The 21,469-nt window shown below is 41.0% G+C and overlaps 1 protein-coding gene across 10 annotated transcripts in view; it reads right to left on the bottom strand.

Annotated features, from left to right (window-relative positions):
• The window catches only part of MGA (MAX dimerization protein MGA), a 118,660-nt gene that overhangs the window by 50,351 nt on the left and 46,840 nt on the right, over window positions 1-21,469 (bottom strand). For 9 of the 10 annotated variants that reach the window (XM_055130552.1, XM_055130555.1, XM_055130556.1 and 6 more), the window contains exons 3-5: window positions 12,803-13,745; window positions 10,731-10,809; window positions 10,513-10,608 (exon numbers count right to left, since the gene is read on the bottom strand). In XM_055130552.1, coding sequence (XP_054986527.1) covers window positions 10,513-10,608; window positions 10,731-10,809; window positions 12,803-13,745 — 1,118 coding nt within the window. The remainder of the gene's footprint in view (window positions 1-10,512; window positions 10,609-10,730; window positions 10,810-12,802; window positions 13,746-21,469) is intronic. The other variant, XM_055130562.1, reaches the window with a different exon arrangement.

Genomic DNA, 21,469 nt, shown 5'->3' with positions numbered 1-21,469 from the left:
ATTTGTGTAACCTCCTCTCCCACCCTGAGTGTGGATAGGGCCCCTGACTTGCTTCTATCCAATGGAAAAAGGATAGAATAGACATAATTATGTATCTGTAACAACTTAGGAGATATTGGACCACCCCACCAATCCAGTTAAGAGTTGTAAGAACATAAATTCTTCCAACATGTTGAGGAAGAAAGGAAGGAAATTCCTCCCCAGTCAAGCATCTGATAAAAAACCAGGTCCAGCTGCCTCAGGAGACGCTAAGGCAGAAGACACCAAAATTCTGACCCAAAGGAACTGAGTAGTAAATGTGTCATCTTTATGTGTCTAAGTTTGTTAGGCAGTAACCAGTATGTACACATAACAGAACTCAATTTTTTTGTGCTTTAACCCTTTAACTTCTTGAAAATCTAGAGATTAGTTACAACATCTAATACAAACTTAAAAAGTTTCTGGTTTAGTTTTATTATTTAACTTTCTAGTTATTACAAGGTATTCTTTTTTGAAGCAAGATATTTTTTATTGTTACTTAAAAAGATGTAAAGGGAGAAAAAGAGAAGTATATATTTAAGAGAAAACACAGGCTTCTGAGTATAAATAGGCAAGAGACAGAGACAAACAAAAGAGATACGTGCTCAAGGGAGAACACTTGGAAAGCGAGTCTAAAGCTTTTTTTTTTTTTTTTTTTTTTTTTTTTTTTTTTTTTGCTTTTTGGGTCACATCCAGCGATGCACAGGGGTTATCCCTGGCTCTGCACTCAGGAATTACTCCTGGCGGTGCTCAGGGGACCATATGGGATGCTGGAAATCGAACCCAGGTCAGCCGCGTGCAAGGCAAATGCCCTACCTGCTGTGCTGTTGCTCCAGCCCCCTAAAGCTATTTTTTAAAACACATACTTACTTCAGGAACCAGAGCAGGCAGGGTTCCATATAAGTGGAAATAAAAGGTTCAGTGGGTAGGGCACTTGCATACTGTAGCCAATCCAGGTTTGATTCCTGGTCCTCGATATGGTCCCCTGAGCCCAACCAGCAAGGATCCCTGAGCAGTCAGGAGTAAACCCTGAACAACCAGCTATGTTCCAAAATCAAACAACAGAAAACCCCTCATATTTCACATATCCTTTTCCAAATTTTCATTTCCTTCACTTCTTTTAGGGGCGTGGAGGTTAGGGCCATATCCAATAGTGCTTGACTCCTGGTTCTGGATTCAGGAGTCACTCCCAGTGGTGCACAAGGGACCAGGCAGTGCCAGGGATTGAACTTGGGCCACATACATGCAAAGCATGTTCTTAGCCTATCTCCCCCTGAAATCTGTTGACAGACTGACTTCTAGATGCATTTATATCCGCTGTTGCACACTATTCCAGATTACAAATATACTCCAGTTCTTTTATTTTTAATTTGAAGCATCAAGATTTATATTACAAGAATGTCCACTTCCTTCCACCACTGTCTCAGTATACTCCAATTTATTCACCAGATAGGCCATTATTTTAACTATTACTATAATGCTGCATTATAATTGTACAACTTGTATAGGAATGTACACTATTCCGTGACTATGAGAGCTGTGTGAGCATCTCTATTTAACTCTTCCTTATGGTATTACCCAGGAGTGGATGGAATAGCTATGTGTAGAGAGCGCATGCCTAGAATATACAATGGCCCTGAGTTTCAACCCCAGCACCACTAGGTAAACCCCCATGACCAACTAAATTTTTAGGAATGTATCACCAGGCACTGCCAGGGATGCCTCCAGTATCCCTAAACACCACTAGGAGTGGTCCCTATGGATGCACAAAATATTTTGAACACTCTTCTCTATTACTTTTTCTCATTTTAACTCCTACCGCCTTATTTATATGCTAGGAAAACTGACTTTCCAACTTCCCCAGAAATTTCAGTCACAAAATTATTCGTGATTAAGTTCCAGTCATACAATATTCCAAAATTAATTGTTCACAAGTAACCCCTTCCTTCACCAATGGCCTGTCCATAAGATCTAGCCATCATGCCCAACAGTATGCCAAGTGCTAAGAATAAAACTAAGAAAAGCTAAATTTATTTCAAACATGAATCAGCTTGGGGCAGATATTTAGCTCAAAAGCAAGCTGCATACCTTGCAAGGCATGAGACCTAGGTTGCCAAAAAGAGGGGAAAAAATGTTATTTGTTTAAATCCAAAGACACCTGTTTATCTATTTTGGCTTCAACAGAACTCTGATGATGGGGGAGTAGGGAAGGGAGGTCCACTCTGGCTAATACTAAGCATAGGGGTCTATTAAAAAGGGCTGCAGGATATCCAACTATAGGCACCCTTAGGGGGATTAGGAGGAACAGCTGGTGCTAAGGTTCAAACTGTGTCCATGTCCATTACTACTGATATATGCCTGTACATGTTCCTCCACTACCCCAACATGGGCTTTCTAAAATATAATTTCCAACTTAGCTTCGTCTAGATTGTCACCTTGAAATGTTATCTCTGTAAGAAACTTCTCCATCCCCAAAGAAGAAAAAAAAAATAGTATTTTTTTTAAAAAAAGAAAGAAAATTCTTTCCCCAAATAATATACATATGAAATCTAGATTGAGTCTTTGGATTTTTTTGTTTTAGGTCACATCTGGTGATGCTCAAGATTATTAGTGGCTGTGTACTAAGGAATCACTCTGGGAAGTCATCAGGAAAACATTTTGGGTGCTGGCGATAGAACTCAGGTCGGTTGCATGCAGGCAAGCACCTTATCTGCTATACTATAGCTCCAACCCCTCAACTTTTATGAATAAGAACTTCAGCTTCATAAATTTAAATGACATAGTAGCTGGGAAGTAAGTCTGTGGCAGAGCACCTGCTTTGCATGTGTGAGGACCTGTGTTCAAGTGTCAACATTGCATGATACCCTGAGCAATGCCATACAGAAAACCCTGAGCAGCCTCAGAACACAGCCAAATGTGACCCAAAAATCAACCAAAGAAATAAGGCCAGAGAGACAGCTCAAAGGTCTCAGCATATGCTCTGAATGCAAAAATCCCAACACTAGGATAGACTTTCAAGTAGCCCCTGGGGATGGCCAGGTGTTGTCTCAACCCACCCCCCCAAAAGAAATATTAAAGTAATGTTTAAAAATCTTAAGTAACAATGACAATGACAGTTAAAGTATTCATTTCATTCAAGAATGCATAAAATTCTTTCCACGTGACAATTCAAATGAGATCATATGTCTAAATGGTTTTGCCTTTTTACCATATTAGGCACTAATTCTTCAATTCGTATTTTCACAAGATTGCACTACACACACACACACACACACACACACACACACACACACAGACAAAATTCCTTCATAAAGACAGAACTGGATCACACTGCATCCTCTAAGCACTACTAGGAGTATGTACTGAGCAGAGAGAGATATAGTTAAAAACAAACAGGGACAGAGGATAGTATAATGGGTAGGGTATTTGTCTTAGACTTGACAAAGGTTCACAGAACAGAAAAGCAGAAATTATAAGAAAATCTTCAGCTAAGCATCAAATTTAACAATACAGTTCAATCTTTTTTTTTTTTTTTTTTTTTCTTTTTTTTTTCTTTTTGGGTCACACCTGGCGATGCACAGGGGTTACTCCTGCCTCTGCACTCAGGAATTACCCCTGGCCGTGCTCAGGGGACCATATGGGATGCTGGGATTTGAACCCGGGTCGGCCGCATGCAAGGCAAACGCCCTACCCGCTGTGCTATCTCTCCAGCCCCAACAGTTCAATCTTTTATAATATCTGAAAGGTAGAATTCTGAAAAGATTACCAAATAGTAATTCAATGTAGGGGGCTAGAGTGATAGCACAGCGGTAGGGCATTTGCCTTGCACTCGGCCTACTCGGGTTTGATTCCTCTGCCCCTCTCAGAGAGCCCGGCAAGCTACCAAGAGTATCTCGCCCACATGGCAGAACCAGAACCTGGCAAGCTACCTGTGGCATATTCAATATGCCAAAAACAGGAACAAGTCTCAAAATGGAGATGTTACTGGTGCCTGCTCGAGCAAATCGATAAGCAACAGGATGACAATATTGACAGTATTGAATTCAATGTGGCAAGGGCCAAAAATAAAACATTTACCTGCCTTGCACATGTAAAGCCCCAGGTTCAATTCCTGCAATTGCTGGGAGCAAACAAAAAATATTTAAGGGATTAGTATAGTTCAACAATTTGAATGCTAGAGTGGGGGGGAGATTTACTGTGGTTCTTGGTGGTGGAATATGTGCAACTGGTGAAGGGATGGGTGTTCGAGCATTTTGTAACTGAGACTTAAACCTGAAAGCTTTGTAACTTTCCACATGGTGATTCAATTAAAAAAAAACAATCTGAATGCAAGCTTGACATGCAGGAGGACAGGGTTCCATTCTCAACACCACATGGTTCCCTGAATGTAAAATTGAGAAAAGTTCCTGCATCTCTCTAAGTATAGCATCCAAATGAAATAAAAACAAAATAATAGAAATAAGTCTGAAGGAGGCAGTATAGGGGTAAAGTGCTTGCCTTGCACACAGCCAACACAGGGTCCATAAAAGTCCCCAAGCCGTGGGGCCAGAGCGATAATACAGTGGATAGGGCATTTGCCTTGAATGCACCCCACCGGGTTCAATCCCCGGTATCCCATACGGTCCCCCAAGCACTGCCAGGAGTAATTCCTGAGTGCAGAGACAGGCATTGCCAGGTGTGACCCAAAAAGAAAAAAAAAAAAAATCCCCCAAGTCTTACTAGGAGTGAGCCCCAAGCACCCAGCACAGAGCCATGAGTAAGCCCTGAGCAGTGCCAGGTGTGGCCTCAAAACCAATGATAATAATAGAAATAAAACACAATAAATAGAGGTAGTAAAACTTCTGTAGAGATTTCCAAAAATTTATGCAACTACTCAAAACACAGGAAGTGGAAGTACAACTCTTCTTTAATAACTGCAGTTATTAAGTATGGGCTATACAATGACTTCCTTCCAAATAGCACAGCAAAGGGAGGATCAGTGACAACTCATGTGATAAAAGGCACTTGATATGAGAGGTGAGAATAGCACTTTCCTTTTGTCTTCCTCACATGAACTCATAACCTAGTTTAACCAGGGGACAAACAAACATCAGTCAAATACCAAAGGCCTTTCTACACAAACAACTTGATGAATAATCCATAATTTCTCAAGGTCATTAAAAATAAATAGGGAAAAAACAAACAACCCCAGGCAATAGGGTCCTAAGTATATAATTATTATGTAAATTTCTAAGTAAGCTCTTAGAATGAGTATGGCCCACACCCCCAACAACATAGTACAGTACAGGGTCAGAGAGATATATAGGGATTGTTAAGGCGGATGCCCTGCACATGACCTAGTTAAATCCCTAACACTGCATAGGTTCCCTTTGAGAACTGTCAGAAATTACCCTAAAACCACCAGGTGCAGCCCAAAACAAAACTCAAAGCAAAAAGCAAAATGAAACAAAAATATAGCACACTAAATATTAACAGGGAAAATCGGGCTTAGCATAGTAAGATAAATGGAAATTCTGTACCACGTCTCCAATTTTTCTATAAATCTAAACATTTTTTAAAAAATAATGTTCAGGGACTGGAGCTACAGCACAGCGGGTAGGGCATTTGCCTTGCACGCGGCCGACCTGGGTTTGATTTCCAGCATCCCATATGGCCCCCCGAGCACCACCAGGAGTAATTCCTAAGTGAAGAGCCAGGAGTAACCCCTGTGCATCGCCGAGTGTGACCCCAAAAAGCAAAAATAAATAAATAAATAAATAAATAAATTTATATGAGTGCGAGAGCGAAGATATAGTAAAAGTAGAGTTCTTGTCTTTCATAAAGCCAACTCAGGTTGGATCTCTGGTGCAAATATGATCCTCAAGGGGCTGGAGTGATAGCACAGCAGGTAGGGCATCTGCCTTGCACGCGGCCGACCCGGGTTCGAATCCCAGCATCCCATATGGTCCCATGAGCACCGCCAGAGAAAATTCCTGAGTACATGAGCCAGGAGTGACCCCTGTGCATTGCCGGGTGTGATCCCAAAAAAAAGAAACCAAATATGATCCTCAAATTTCACCAGGAATGAGTTGAGCCAGAAATAAGTCCTAAGAACCACCAAGTAAGGCCCAAAAGTAAAACAAAAATGAAAACTAAAATAAATGCAGGAGTACAGAGGTTAAGTTACATGCCTTGTATGCGATGGCCATAACAATGGTTCAAATCCCAGCACTGCATACGGTCCCTTGTGCACCTCCAGGTATGGCCTCTCGGCATAGAGCCAAGTATAGCCCCAAAGAACCAAACTGACATACAGACACGGAAGACAGTATGGAGGTTAGGGCACATGCCCTGGTTCCATCCTGGGTACTACATAACCTATCAAATATCACCAGGTGTAGCTCTGGAGGCTCTCAAATTCTACTGGGTGTTGCCCTAATGACCCCTAAGCATCATATAGTGGCCCTGGTAGTCCCAAGCACTACAGAATCCAGGATGCACTTCGTCCATGAGCCCTTAAACTGCCAGCCCAATTAGCAAAGAGTAAGCAGGAATAAATGATCCCCCCAGGTCCTCTGAAGGGGAGGGAGGACCAAAGGGAGAGAGGAAAGAAGAAAAGGAGAGAGACAGAATTTGACCTAATAGCCAGGAAGCAGAAATGCTTTTTTTAATAGCACAATATCTGGGGTATACACCTTGAATGCCCAGGATGCAAATTCAATTCCTCACACTTCATACCCTCCCCTACAAGTGTGGTCTCTAGCACCACAGGACTGAACAGCAAATTACCCTCAGGGTCCTAGCACAGAACCATACAACCCAATTTTTGGTATCTCTGGGAGTGTTGCCTGAACCACTAAGTACTGCTTAGGTGGGTCCCCCATTAAAATTTTCTATTATTACTGGGAGTGACACCAGGAACATTCTGGGTGGCTCCTGAGAACACATCGGGGAGCCCCAATACCACCACCAAAGAATTTATTGGATTAATTTTAACAATTTGAAGGTTAAGTAAAAGTATCAACAGTCACGAAATGCAGAATCTGTGTAACAAGTGAACACTAAGGGGGTCACAGATTTCATTTTGTGACAAGTATTTCCAACACTTTGAACAAAAACTATTACCAAAAAATAGGGGAATTATGGCTTCTCTGGGCCATGGGAAGACTTGAAAAAACTGAGTTACATTCCAGTATGAGAACAATCCATGAATGAGATTGCTCTCCAGCCCAGCAGTATCACAAACTCACCAGTATCACAAACTCAGGTTAATTCACTTTATGAGTATGTTGCCTGCTAAGTTCCAAGAACTGCTGGACTCATTTCATACAAGAAAAAAATTACACACTTAGCTAAAATTAAAATGTCTTTAAGGGAAGGGGGAAAAATACTCAAATCTGAGCTAACCAGGAAAAATACTGGCAAAACAAACCAGACCAAAAAGACTGGCTAGAAGCACTAAATACTTAAAACCCTAGAAAAAAGACTGAAACTGGGGCTGGAGAGATAGCACAGCGGGTAGGGCATTTGCCTTGCACGCGGCCGACCCGGGTTCAAATCCCAGCATCCCATATGGTCCCCTGAGCACGGCCAGGGGTAATTCCTGAGTGCAGAGCCAGGAGTAACCCCTGTGCATTGCCAGGTGTGACCCAAAAAGCAAAAAAAAAAAAAAAAAGACTGAAACAAATACAGACTTCAGGATGAAAGAATACAATATAAATGTTGTGATATTTATGTCATTAGAGTATGCAACAAAAAATATAAGTGGAAAGAAAAAAGATAAAAGTAGTAGAGGATGGGGCTGGAGCGATAGCACAGCGGGTAGGGCGTTTGCCTTGCACGCGGCCGACCCGGGTTCAAATCCCAGCATCCCATATGGTCCCCTGAGCACCGCCAGGAGTAATTCCTGAGTGCAGAGGCAGGAGTAACCCCTGTGCATCGCCAGGTGTGACCCAAAAAGAAAAAAAAAAAAAAAAAAAAAAAAGTAGTAGAGGAAAAATTGAAATTACTTAAATTGCAGAAGATGACACAACAAAAAATTTTACTATCAGCAAGACTATTATTTAAATTGTCCATTACAATACACAATACCCATTCCTTATCACATAACCAAGATATACACACTTTTAAGATAACAGATAGAAAGGCAATCTCACATTAAAGCAACAATGGGTAAAAGAGATAACAGTGAGTAAAGCACTGCCTTGCATGCAGTCAACCAGGGTTCAATCCCGAGCACCATATATGGTCCCCACAAACACTACCAAGAGTAATCCCTAAGCATTCCAGGGTGTGGCCAAGTAATTTTTAAATGAAAAGTAAATACAGTCAAAGGTCATTTATTAACATTTGATTCTTGAAAAGAAATAATCATTTTAGAACTCAACCTTTTTATTGGTATAATGACGCTTACGCTTTTCTATAAGTGATCTTGTATATAATAATAGCTTTGAAAAAAAAAGTAACTGTAGGGGCTGGAGCAATAGCACAGCAGGTAGGGCGTTTGCCTTGCATGTGGCCAACCTGGGTTTGATTCCCAGCATCCCATATGGTCCCCCTAGGACTGCCAAGAGTAATTCCTGAGCGCAGAGCCAGGAGTAACCCCTGTGCATTGCCGGGTGTGACCCAAAAAGCGAAATATATATATAAGTAACTGTAAAGAATCAAGTCTCTAAATGACTCCATAAAGAAGCCTAAAATCAACACATAAAAAATAAAAAAACTAAACATTAATGCAAGGCTTAGACCTTTCATTAACAAAACAAAAGGAAAGTTAGCAGTTACTAAAATAGCAATGAAGGGGGGCTGGAACAATAGCATAGCCAGTAAAGTGTTTGCCTTGCACACAGCCGACCTGGGTTTGATTCTCAGCATCCCATATAGTCCCCTGAGCACCTGTCACTGTCACTATCATCCCGTTGCTCACTGATTTGTTCGAGCGGGCACCAGTAATTTCTCTCATTGTGAGACCTATAGTTACTGTTTTTTGGCATATCGAATACGCCATGGGTAGCTTGCCAGGTTCTGCCGTGCAGGCGCAATACTCTCGGTAGCTTGCCAGGCTCTCCGAGACGGGCAAGGGAATCGAACATGGGTTGGCCTCGTGTAAGGCGAACGCTCTACCGCTGTGCTATCGCTGAGCACCACCAGGGGTAATTCCTGAGTGCAAAACCAGGAGAACCCCTGTGCATTTTTGCCAAAAAACCAAAAAAAAAAAAAAAAAAAAAAAAAAAAAAGAAGGAACCAGAGCAATTATACAGCAAGGGTGCTTGCCTCTTACATGTAGCCAATTCAGGTTCTGTCTGTTCCTGGCACAATATATGGTCCCCTGAACCCTGCCAGGAGTAAGTTCTAACCACCACTAGGTATGGCCCAAAACCCAAAACAATTAAATGGAAATAAATATAAATTATTTTTAGAAAAAGTTATTCAACAACATAAGAAAGGTCAATATAAATCTATTACAACAAAACAAATGATTGTAAACTTTTTAACTAAGTCCAGACCAATAATGAAATACTCAGAGTTGTTTAGGATTCATACAATTAAAGTACTCCATTTACATATCTAACTATAATACTAAATACTTAAAAATTAAGTAGGGACCACCGAGTACATTGGGTAAGATGTTTGCCTTGCACATGGCCAACCTGGGTTCGATCCCTGGCACCCTGTATGATCCCCTGAACACCATCAGGGGTTATACATGAACACAAAGCCAGGATTAAGCCCTGGGCACTGCTAGGTATAGCCCCAAAACAAAGAAAGAACGAAGCAGGACTCTCCTTCCTCTTGAACACAAAAGGTACAAAATTAACCAAAACTTAAACAGCGTGGGAATAATGAATTATAAGAAAGAACAAAAGACTGCTGTATCATCATCATTTTTTTAAATGAATTAAAATTTGGGGTTGGCGGGCATGAGAGTGGCACTGTGCCAGAGACTGAACCTAGGGCCTCACACATGCAAGGCAAGTGCTCCAGAGTTTAGCTACATGTCCGATCATATGTGAGATGTGTTTTACATAGATGTTATCTTCAGAGTTGAAAAGGTTGCTCTGAGGATGAATAAAAAACCTCAACATGTTCCTAAGCTAAGTAAAGAATTACGGATGGACAGAAAACTGCAAGCTGACAGAGATGCTAAAAGGCATTAAATCAAAGAGTAAAGTAGGGCCAGAGTGATAGTACAGTGAGTAGGGCATTTGCTTTGCATGCAGCCAACCCAGATTTGATCCCCCATATGGTCCCCTGAACACCGCCAGGAGTAATTCCTAAATGCAGAGCCAGGAGTAACCTCTGAGTCATACCAGCAAGATCCAAAAGCCAAACAATGAATACGTTTTTTGTTAGAGCAGGCACCAGTAACGTCTCTCATTGAGAGACTTATTGTTACTGTTTTTGGAATACATTTTTTAAAAAGAATAAAGGAAAGAAATGGGGTAAGGAAATGAGGAAAGAGGGGGAAAAAGAACAAAATTTAAAGTTGGCTTTTTTTAAAATAGAAAATATTACCTTCTTGAAGACCAGGATGTATCACCTGCTTATGCCTCAAGGTCTTCAAATCTTCTATCAATTCTTTTTCCAACTGGGAAATTCTTGCTCTGCAACCTACTCAGAAAGTGTTATAATAAAACTACTGTCTACTACAAAAAAATGAGCATTGCAATTCTGACTTCTCAGAGTCAAGCCCCAAATAAATCTTTTTCAATATATACTATTTAAAATAATACCTGAGTCATTTGTGGTTGATGTCTGAAGACTAGAGGGTTCTTCTGTCGTCCCATCAACTGCATGAATGTCTAGAGCTTCCTTTATTAAAAAAAAAAAAGTAGCTAATTATTGCTTCTAAAAGTTTGAAAGCAAACCAGCAGTAGCTTTTTTTTGTTTTTGTTTATACTTGGGGGCCACACACAGTGCTCTACTCCAGACTCCCTGGCTCTGCATTCCTGGAGTTTGTGGGGGCCAGGAGAGTTTGTGGGGAACCACAAAAAGAGTTCCTGGAGAGTTTGTGGGGAACCATATAGGGTACAAGAAATCAAACCCACGAAGGGCTTGTAAAAGGCAAGCGTGGCTTCCTACCTGCTATGCTATCTCTCCAGTCCCCAATTGTTTTGTTTTGTTTTGTTTTGTTTTCTCTTTTTTGGGGTAGAACTCTGTGATACTCAGTGATTTACTCCTGACCCTGCAATCAAGAATTGCTTCTGAGAGTGCTCAGGGGACCATATGAGACGCTGAAGATTAAACCAAGGCTAGCTGTAGGCAAGACAAACGCCCAACCCCCTGTACTATCACTCTGGCCCCCATAATTTTATTTTCAATTATATTTTCTATATCCCTACATTAACATTATATAATTACTTTAATAATCAAGAGGCAAAGAAGAAAACAAAAATCTAAATATGTGTACCCTACACTACCTAATCTAAAATTATATTTAAGCCAATTTGCATGCTGATTTCTTAAGAGTCTATGTAAAGACAGCTCACTCAACAATTAATTAGGAGAAATGAAAAACACAGGTAAGAAGAATTTAATCTGTATCGTCAACTTGAAGGCAAGGCTTCTATAAAATTTAAAAGAAAACCCGGAGCTGGAGCTATGATCGTACAGCAAGTGGGGTACTTGCCTTGCACATGGCGTATCAGGGTTCAATTCCCAGCATCCCATATGGTCCCCTGAGCACCGTCAGGATTAAATCCTGAGTGCAGAGCCAGGAGTAACCCCTGAGCAAAGCTAGGTGTGGTCCCAAAACAAAAACAAAAAAGACAAGACAACCTAGCAGAAGTTGGGCAAAGAAACAATGCCAGACAACAGAATCAATGACTATTAATATTCAATTTTTGGCCAGAGAGCTAGTAAAGCAAGTAGGGCATCTGTCTTGCAGTCACCCAACCTGGGCTCAATCCCCAGAACTACATGTAATTCCCTAAGTATCATCAGGAGTGATCTCCTGAGCATAGACCCAGGAGTACGTCCTGATCACTGCTAGATGTGGCCATCACTGTTGTATATGGCCATGTACCTAACTCAAGTTTCATTCTGGACATCACAACGTCCCCACAGCATTACTGGGTATAGGCCATGGAAGTCCCAGCAACATCAGATAGCCTAGGTATCCCAGGCACCACAGAACATGAACAGCATCACCTCCTCAGTGCCAAATACTGAACCTCTGGCCCAACTGCCAGGCCCCTGGACTTCAGGGGACACTGCTTGGGAGGACAAAAAAAATAAAATAAAATAAATTAAAATCAGGGATGGATTGTCCCAAAACAGCTAACACTTTTCATTAAAAAAAAAAAAATCAAATAAATTAAAATCAGGAATGGATTGTCCCAAAATAGCTAACACTTTTCATGTATTTTGTCTTTTTATTCATAATGATGAAAATTCCAGCAAGATACTAAATCTTAAAAAGATTCTAGAGAATCACAGTGCAAAATCATAAACTGAAATTAAAGCAGGCATATTTTTGAAGTCTATCAAAGTATGATGACAAAGCAAATGTTGTGGACAGATCCCAGACCCTGCCGCGGCTCCTCCCCTCCCCCCGGGGCAAACATACTCCCATACCTATCAAATGTATGTATTCACAAAAGTCCATTCTAACCATCGGCCAACGTACAACTCAAGATTTACTATTTGGAGGGGTTCAGTTAAAGCATATGCCTCATACGCATGAAGTCCTAGGTTCAATGGCTAATGTGCACATACACACACAGGTACATGCACAAGTACACAAACCATTACACAATGAATGACTGTCCTTAAAAAGAAAGAATGCTGAAAAAGACAATCTTACCTTTGATTCAAAAGAAACAAAAAGAACACCGTCTACATCTTCCAAATCAGGCTTTACATCTGGAAATGTACTCCCAGGACCAACTGGAGTATTCTTTGTTGATGCTAAAGATCTTCCCATGTTTTTAGGTGGTCGCCCTGCCTTAGAGAGTTTCAATTTTCGTGGTCTTCCTCTTTTGCCAGGAACATTGGAAGCCTGATTAGCACACACAGCCTTGGAAGCTGCTGAAATCTTAAGCATAGTTGTTCTCCTTCTGCCCAAATCCTCTTTTCCTAAAAATGACTCCTCAGCCAAACTCTTTGAACTGTCAAGTATTTTCTCTGTATTAATGCTGTCAGATATATCAGGGTATTTCCACGGAGACTCTTTAAGTAGAGGATATTTTTGTATCGCTCTTAGATCTGATAAATGTTTCCTAAGACCATTATCTGATTCCCTGTCTAAGCAGTAGTCAGTCTCATTGACATTTTCAACATAGGAAGGTGAATAGTCAAATTCTGTCAATGGTGAAGACTTATCTTTCCGAGATGGGGAAAGCATGTTATCAGGGAGCTCAGAAATCTTCACTGTACTTTTGGTGACCGCACAGGGCTCCAAACAGACCACTGGCATCTTTCCAGCTTCCAATTTGAACATTTTAGCTTTAGCAACACCTGATGGGCTGTCTGGTAGCCATTTAGAAGACACATGGTCAGCTTCTAGGTTATCAACTTTATTGTGCCTCTTCAGCTGCTTCTCTAGTATGGGTTCATCATCACTGTTTGAGTATACATCTGTTTCCTCATCTGTCTCTTCCTGTTTGATAGTTACCCCTTCTGGGCACTCACCAAATTCATATTCATAATCATCCAGAGGCTCTTCTTTAATGACAACATTGACATTTCCGTTTGGATTTAATGGTGAGGCTACATCGGAGCCAGCTTCAAAGTTGTTGGCAACAAGACTGGAGAGACAGGGGAAGAAGAATTAAAAAGGTAAGAATCATTCATAAGTCTCAGAGGGAAAAAAGCAGCACTGAAAACCAAGTGACACACATATTTCATTAGCTAGTCCCCCAAAAGACTGTAACCTAAGATTACAAAAGATTTAACTTAATACCTTAACATTTTGGTCAATTTCTCACAAAATAATTAAAACTTAACAAGTAATGGGCACCAGAGGCATAGTACAGCAGGTAGGGTACTCCGCCAACCTGGGTTTGATCCCTGAGATCCCATGTTCCCCTGAGCCTGCCAGGGTCATTGTAAACCCTGAGCACAGAGCCAGGAGTAAGCCTTGAGCACCAATGGGTGTGGTCCCCAAAGCAAAAACACAACAAAAAAAAACTTAAGTGAGACTTACTTACATTACCAAAAACAAAAAGCATGATAACACTTAGATTACTAATAATATTTTTCAGTGACTTTGTTTTTTTTTGCTTTCTTTGGGTCACACCCGGCGATACAGAGTAATACTCCTGGCTCTGCACTCAGGAATTACTCCTGGCAGTGCTCAGGGGACCATATGGGATGCTGGGAATCAAACCGGGGTCGGCTGCATGCAGGGAAAACACCCTACCCGCTGTGTTATCGCAGTGACTCAATTTTTAAGGTCACCTGGCACTGATCTAAAACCAAACTGGAAATCTAAACATTGATTAACTGTCAATAAAAACCAAATGTTCATTACAATTAAGAACTGTAATACATATGATTAAAACCCAATCACAACAACTTTGCAACTGTGTGTCTATTTCAGTGATTCAATAAAGGGACACAAAAAAGAATTGTAATAAATATCAAGAAGAATCTTTAAGGGGGCAGAGAAAGAGTACAGTGAGAAGGGGATTTGCCTTGCACGTGGCCAATCCAGGTTCAATTTCCAACACCCCATATAGTTCTCCAAGCCTTACCAGGAGTGATGTATGAGTGCAGAGCCAGGGAATAAGCCTTGAGCACTGCCAGGTGTGGCCCCCAAACACAAAACAAACAAAACAAAAACCTATCAGCTATTTTTTCTTTTCTTACAGAGAATGTCTCTCTATAACATTTGGGGGTGGAGAGATTCCCACAAATTAGAACTAAGCTTTTTGGATGAATAAGCCCAGTGATGTCATGCTACTCAGGTCCTGTGGTCTAGGGGACACCAGGGCCGTCTCAGGTTATTATGTTACACTAAATATAGGTGATTTTTTTCTTTTCGCTTTTTGGGTCACACCCGACGATACACAGGGGTTACTCCTGGCTCTTGCACTCAGAAAACACTCCTGGCGGTGCTCGGGAGACTATATGGGATGCTGGGAATCAAACCAAGGTCGGCCGCGTGCAAGGCAAACGCCCCACACCTGCTGTGCTATCGCTCCAGCCCTTCATAGGTGATTTTTTTAAATTTATTTATTAGTGAGTCACAGTGAGGGTACAGTTACAGATTTATACATTTTCGTGCTCATGTTTCCCTCATACAAAGTTTGAAAACCCATCCCTTCACCAGTGCCCATTCTCCACAAATACACCCAACATCCCTCCCACCCCCCCATCCCATCTCCCCCCACGCCCCCTGCCGCTGTGGCAAGGTATTTTCTTTTGTTCTCTCTCTCTAATTAGGTGTTGTGGTTTGCAATAAAGGTGTTGAGTGGCCATTGTGTTCAGTCTCTAGTCTACATTCAGCACACTTCACCCTTCCTCCGCGTAGCCTCCAACCACATTTTGCTTGGTGTTCCCTTCTCTATCTGAGCTGCCCTTTTCCCAGAATGTGAGGCCAGCTTCCAAGCCATGGAGTCAACCTCCTGGTACTTATTTCTACTACTCTTGGGTGTCAGTCTCCTACTCTGTTATTCTATATTCCACAGGTGAGTGCAATCTTTCTATATCTGTCTCTCTCTTTCTGACTCATTTCACTTAGCATGATACTTTCCATGCCGATCCACTTATATGCAAAGTTCATGACCTCATTTTTTCTAACAGCTGCATAGTATTCCATTATATAGATGTACCAAAGTTTCTTCAACCAGTCATCTGTTCTAGGGCACTCAGGTTTTTTCCAGATTCTGGAATAGTTGTAAATAACGCTGCGATGAACATATGAGTGCAGATGTCATTTCGACTATACTTTTTTGCTTCTCTGGGATATATTCCCAGCAGTGGTATTGCTGGGTCAAATGGGAGCTCAATTTCTAATTTCTTGAGGATCGTTCATATTGTTTTCCAAAAGGGCTGAACCAGTCGGTATTCCCACCAGCAGTGTAGAAGGGTCCCTTTCTCCCCACATCCTCTCCAACAGCAGTTGCTTTTGTTCTTTTGGATGTGTGCTAGTCTCTGTGGTGTGAGGTGGTATCATAGGTGATTTTTTTAAACAGTGATTCTCCCTGGACACTTGGAGGGTAATTTTTTTTTTTTTCTTTTTGGGTCACACCTGGCGATGCACAGGGGTTACTCCTGGCTCTGCACTCAGGAATCACCCTTGGCGGTGCTCAGGGGACCATATGGGATGCTGGGAATCGAACCCGGGTCGGCCGCGTGCAAGGCAAACGCCCTACCCGCGGTGCTATCGCTCCAGCACCAGTAATTTTTATTTTTAATTAAGATACAAATTATCTAACACAAAGCCTTAGATGTTGGCCAACTTAAAATACACAATTCAGTAATTTGGTTTTTACCCTACAGCATGTTCACAATGTTGTTACTAGGTAACTTTCCAACTAGGTTTATCTAGCAAGAAATAAGAGATTCCCAACTGAAGAGGAAGTAGAATTCTTTCTTTCAAAATTTTCTGTTTTGATATCATAAATGGCACAAACATAAGAAAAAAACCTAAAAAGTTTACTAGTTCCAATAGTATCGAAACTAATAAATGAGCCTGGTCCAAGAAAAATAAGTACCCAAGATTAATACAAACCTGAAAGTTGTATTCCTACAAGTTAGAAATGCCAAAATACAAGAAAGTAATTCAACGAGTCACTGTCATCCCGTTGCTCATCGATTTGTTCGAGCAGGCAGTAGTAACATCTCTCATTGAGAGACTTATTGTTACTGTTTTTGGCATATCCAATATTCCACGGGTAACTTGCCAGGCTCTGCCATGCGGGCTCCATACTCTCAGTAGCTTGCAGGGCTCTCCGAGAGGGGCGGAGGAATTGAACACAGGTCGGCCACGTGAAAGGCGAACACCCAACCGCTGTGCTATTGCTCCAGCCCGAGTATCAAGAATAATAAAACTAATGAACCAAAATGTAAGATTAATACAAAGAAAACCTCAAAACTCTTAAACTAAAAAAATAAATAAACCAAACAAAAAAACCCAACCCTTAAATAAAAAGATAAACATCTATGCACTAAAATACAACATCAGTAAAACAGCAATATTTTCCCTGAAAATAACCTATGGATTCAAGTCAAATTTCCTTCTTAAAATCTCACCTTGAATTTCTATGGAAATGGATATGCTGATCTTACAATTGACATGACAATTCAACAAACCACAAACCCCCAAAACAACCAAAACAATCTTGGTTTGTACAATCTGGGTTTGAATAGTATCCAAGTCCTAAGGACTCAACCTTCCCAATTTCAAAATGTACTTACTACCCACCAAACTACTGTAATCAAAACAATATGATATTGATAAGGGTAAACATACTGATCAACTGAAACAAAATCAAGATCCAGCAATATTTTATCAGTTGATTTCAAATAAAAAAGATGTCAAGACATCTGAAAGAATTTTGTCAATACCCAGAACTTTTTGCACACAAAATCTTGTACACAAATGTTCATAACAACATCATAGTAGTAAAAAGGCAGAAATATCCTCAAGTGAATGACTAAATAAAATGTGGTATAGTATATTCATACACTTTTATTCAGTAATAAAAGGAAAAGTACAGATACACGCTACAACATGAAAGAACTTTGGATACATTATGCATAGTTTAAAAAAAAAGTAGTGGGCTGAAGCAATAGCACAGCGGGTAGGGCGTTTGCCTTGCACGAGGCCGACCCGGGTTCGATTCCCAGCATCCCATATGGTCCCCTGAGCACTGCCAGGGGTGGTTCCTGAGTGCAGAGCTAGAAGTAACCCCTGTGCATCGCCAGGTGTGACCCAAAAAGCAAAAAAAAAAAAAAAAAAAAAAAAAAAAACTACTTTGCCTCACTAAAAAGAGGGAGGGAGGGAAGGTGGAAAGGAACAGAAAAAGAAACAATATACCCCCAAATCAGGTATTTATTATTCCATTTCCATGCGATGTCCATAGAATGCAAAGAGCCATAAAAAGACAGAGATGGTACTTGCACAAGGTAGATGAGACTGAGGAGTGGCTGAAGAAAAAATGTTGAGTGACAAATAGAGGGCTTGGGGGTAGGTGATGAAAATGTTACAAAAAAATACGGTGGGGAAAAAGGGAAAAAATGCAATTTAATTAAAAAGTTTTTTTAATGTACATTGGGGGAACAGACAGTACAAAGGTTACGGTACTTGTCTTGCCTATGGTTGACCCTCTTATTGCATATGGTTTCCCAGCACAGCCAGGAGGAGTCTCTTGAGCATCAGAGGTTGTGCACCCCTCCCAAAAATAAATAAATGAAAGACTGGGGTCATGGCTCTAAAATCTGTGAATATATTAAGAACCAATTAAAAAAAAGAGAGAGAAAAATTAACTATAAACTGTGTAGAACCACAATTTAAATACAATGACGGGGCCAGAGTGGTAGTACAGCAGGTGGGGCATTTGCCTTGCAAATAGCCAACCCAGGTTCTATCCCTAGCATTCCATACAGTCCCTTGAGCACCGCCAGGAGTAATTCCTAAGTGCAGAGCCAGGAGTAACCCCTGAGTATCACTGAGTATAAGCCAAAAACCTAAATGAAATTTAAAAAATTAATATAATGAAAAAGGTACATCAAAGAGAAAAATAAGCTACAAAGATTGGGGGGGGGGGAATCAGAAAAAAAAAACAACTTCGTTAACAATATTAACAACAAAAACAGTGCAACTGAGTAAGTTATCCATCCAACTTACCTAGTTAGACCTTACAGAACTGAATAATACATTCAAGAGTACATGAAATATTAGTCAAGAGACCGTATGCTAGAAAATAAAGCAAACTAATGATAAATATTGCAAAGGCTATTTGCCACATGTTCTCTGACAATAGAAATCAACACTCTACCAAAATTCATAGAATTTACCTAAAACAGTGCTCTGAAAGATCTGTATATCTTCAAATACGTAAATATCTTTAAAAAGAAATCTAGGGGCTGGAGCAATAGCACAGCGGGTAGGGCGTTTGCCTTGCATGCGGCCGACCCGGGTTCAATTCCCAGCATCCCATATGGTCCCCTGAGCACCGCTAGGGGTGACTCCTGAGTGCAGAGCCAGGAGTAACCCCTGTGCATCGCCGGGTGTGACCCAAAAACCAAAAAAATTAAAAAATAAAAAAAAAAAAGAAATCTAAATAGGCCCTTGAAGAGATAGCAGAGGGCAGTATGCAGATGCTCCTGGTTCCATCTCCAGTACCACATATAGTACCCCAGCACTGGCATAAGTAACCAATGAACACAGTCAGAAGCCCTGAGCACCAATGAGTGTGGCCCAAAAGCCAAATAAACAAACAGGCTTTTAGTCCATTAAAGATGTAAAATCAATTAGTTTAATCAGGAGTTTGTACACTTTCTGTAACTGACTAAATAGTAAAAATTACTTTGTGATCCTGAGTCTCTACTGCAGCCACTCCTTTGTCACATAGCATAAAATAACATAAAAGCAGTCACAGACAACAAAAATTGCTGTTTCAAAAATAAACATGGAAATTTAACTTTTACATAATTTTCACATCACAAAAGTCTCCTTTTGTTTTCCCCATCACCACCATTTAAAAACTTAACCAGGCAGAAACAATAGTACAGGGAGTAGGATACTAGCTTTGTAGGCAACTGACATGGGTTTAATCTCTGGTACCACATATAGTCCCTGAAGCATTGTCAAGAGTGATCTCTGAGTGCAGAGCCAGGAGTAAGCCCTGAGTACTGCTCTGCATAATCACCCCCCTCCCAACTTTCCACCCCCAACAAAAAAGAGAAAAATAAAAAATAAAAATTGAAACTTACAAAGAAAACTCCATGGCTTCCCTAAGGAAATCACATGATCTGTGATCTGTAAGTCTGTTCCCCCCTCCTGCCCACCCTAACCCCACTCCCCCCACACACACCTAGGGATGCTTAGAGGTTACTCCAGACTCAGGAATTAATCCTGCCTGTAAGGAACCATAAGGAATGCCATTGGGTTGGCCACATGCTAGGCACATGTCCTACTGGATGTACTATCATTCCAGTCCCTGTAAGTCTTTTTCTTAAAGATCACAGACTGTATTTCCAAATCAAAACAATAATGAGATACACATCAACAAGAACAAGAACAACCATGCTGGTGTGGACGCAAGGGCAAAGGAGCTCTTATTCATTGTTGGTGGGGTGGGAATGCCAACTGGTCCAGCCTTTTTGTAAAATATAAGCATTCCTCAAAAACTAGAAATTGAGCGTTCATTTGACTCAGCAATAGCACTTCTGGGAATATGCCCTGTAGGACCCAAAAACACAGCAGAAATCCCATCTGCACTTTCTACGTTCACTGCAGCACTATTCACAATAGCAAGAATCTGGAAACAACCCAAGTGCACAAGAACAGACAACTGGACAAAGGAAACTATGGCACATCTACACAATGGAATACTACACAGTATTATAGTTATAATACCAGGAAAAATGAAATCATGAAATGCGCTTATGAATAGATGATCATGGAGAGTATTGTGCTGAGTGAAATGAGTCATAAAGAGAGGAACAGATACAGAATCATTGCACTCATTTGTGGGATATAAAAAAAAAAACCCTAGTATGAGACTAACACCCAAAGACAATAGAACTGGCCAAGAGGACTGGTCCACTGTTGGAAGCTTGCCATGATGTGGGGGGAGTAGCAGTTAGAATAGAGGAGGGACCACTATGACAATGACAGTTGGAAATGATCACTCTGGACAAGAACTGAATGCAAAGGGATATACAATGCAGTCCTTCAGTACCTGTATTGCAAACCATAATGCTCAAAAGGAAAGAGAGCAAGAACAAGAGATAGGGGGAGAGGGGTTGTGTGTGTGTGTGTGTGTGTGTGTGTGTGTGCGCGCGCGCGCGAGACAGCTGGAGAACACCCCAGTAAGTCTGTTCTAAAAAAAGGTTTGAGCAAATAGAGAATGGTTCACTTTACAACTTGTTTTATAGAGAACACATAATACTAAAACCCAAGTATCTGAAATAAAACTTGAATCAATGTCTTCTATAAATTTAAGTATGAAAGGAGGCTGAGGGGTTGGAAAGAGTACAACTGCATTCCAAGTACCTGATCCAGGTTCAATCCCCAGTACCCCATACTGTGTGTTTATTTCCCATGTGGGGGCCCAGTTCAATCCCCAGCCCCACACAGTTACCCTCAGGAGCACGGCCAGGAGCAACCCTCAGTATAGAGGCAATAGTAGGGCCAAAGAGATAAGACAGTAGGCAAGATGCCTGTTTGCCTTGCACATATCCAACAAGAACTCAATCCCTGGCACCACATAAGGTCCCCTGAGCATTCTCAGGAGTGATTTCTGAACACACGACATGTGGCCCAAAAGTCAAACAAACATAAGATCCCAGAGCCAAG

The sequence above is a fragment of the Sorex araneus genome, chromosome 3, assembly GCF_027595985.1.
Source record: "Sorex araneus isolate mSorAra2 chromosome 3, mSorAra2.pri, whole genome shotgun sequence".
NCBI lineage: Eukaryota > Metazoa > Chordata > Mammalia > Eulipotyphla > Soricidae > Sorex > Sorex araneus.
The sequence above is the reverse complement of the archived record's forward strand: the minus strand, read 5'-3'. Positions and strand labels throughout refer to the sequence as shown.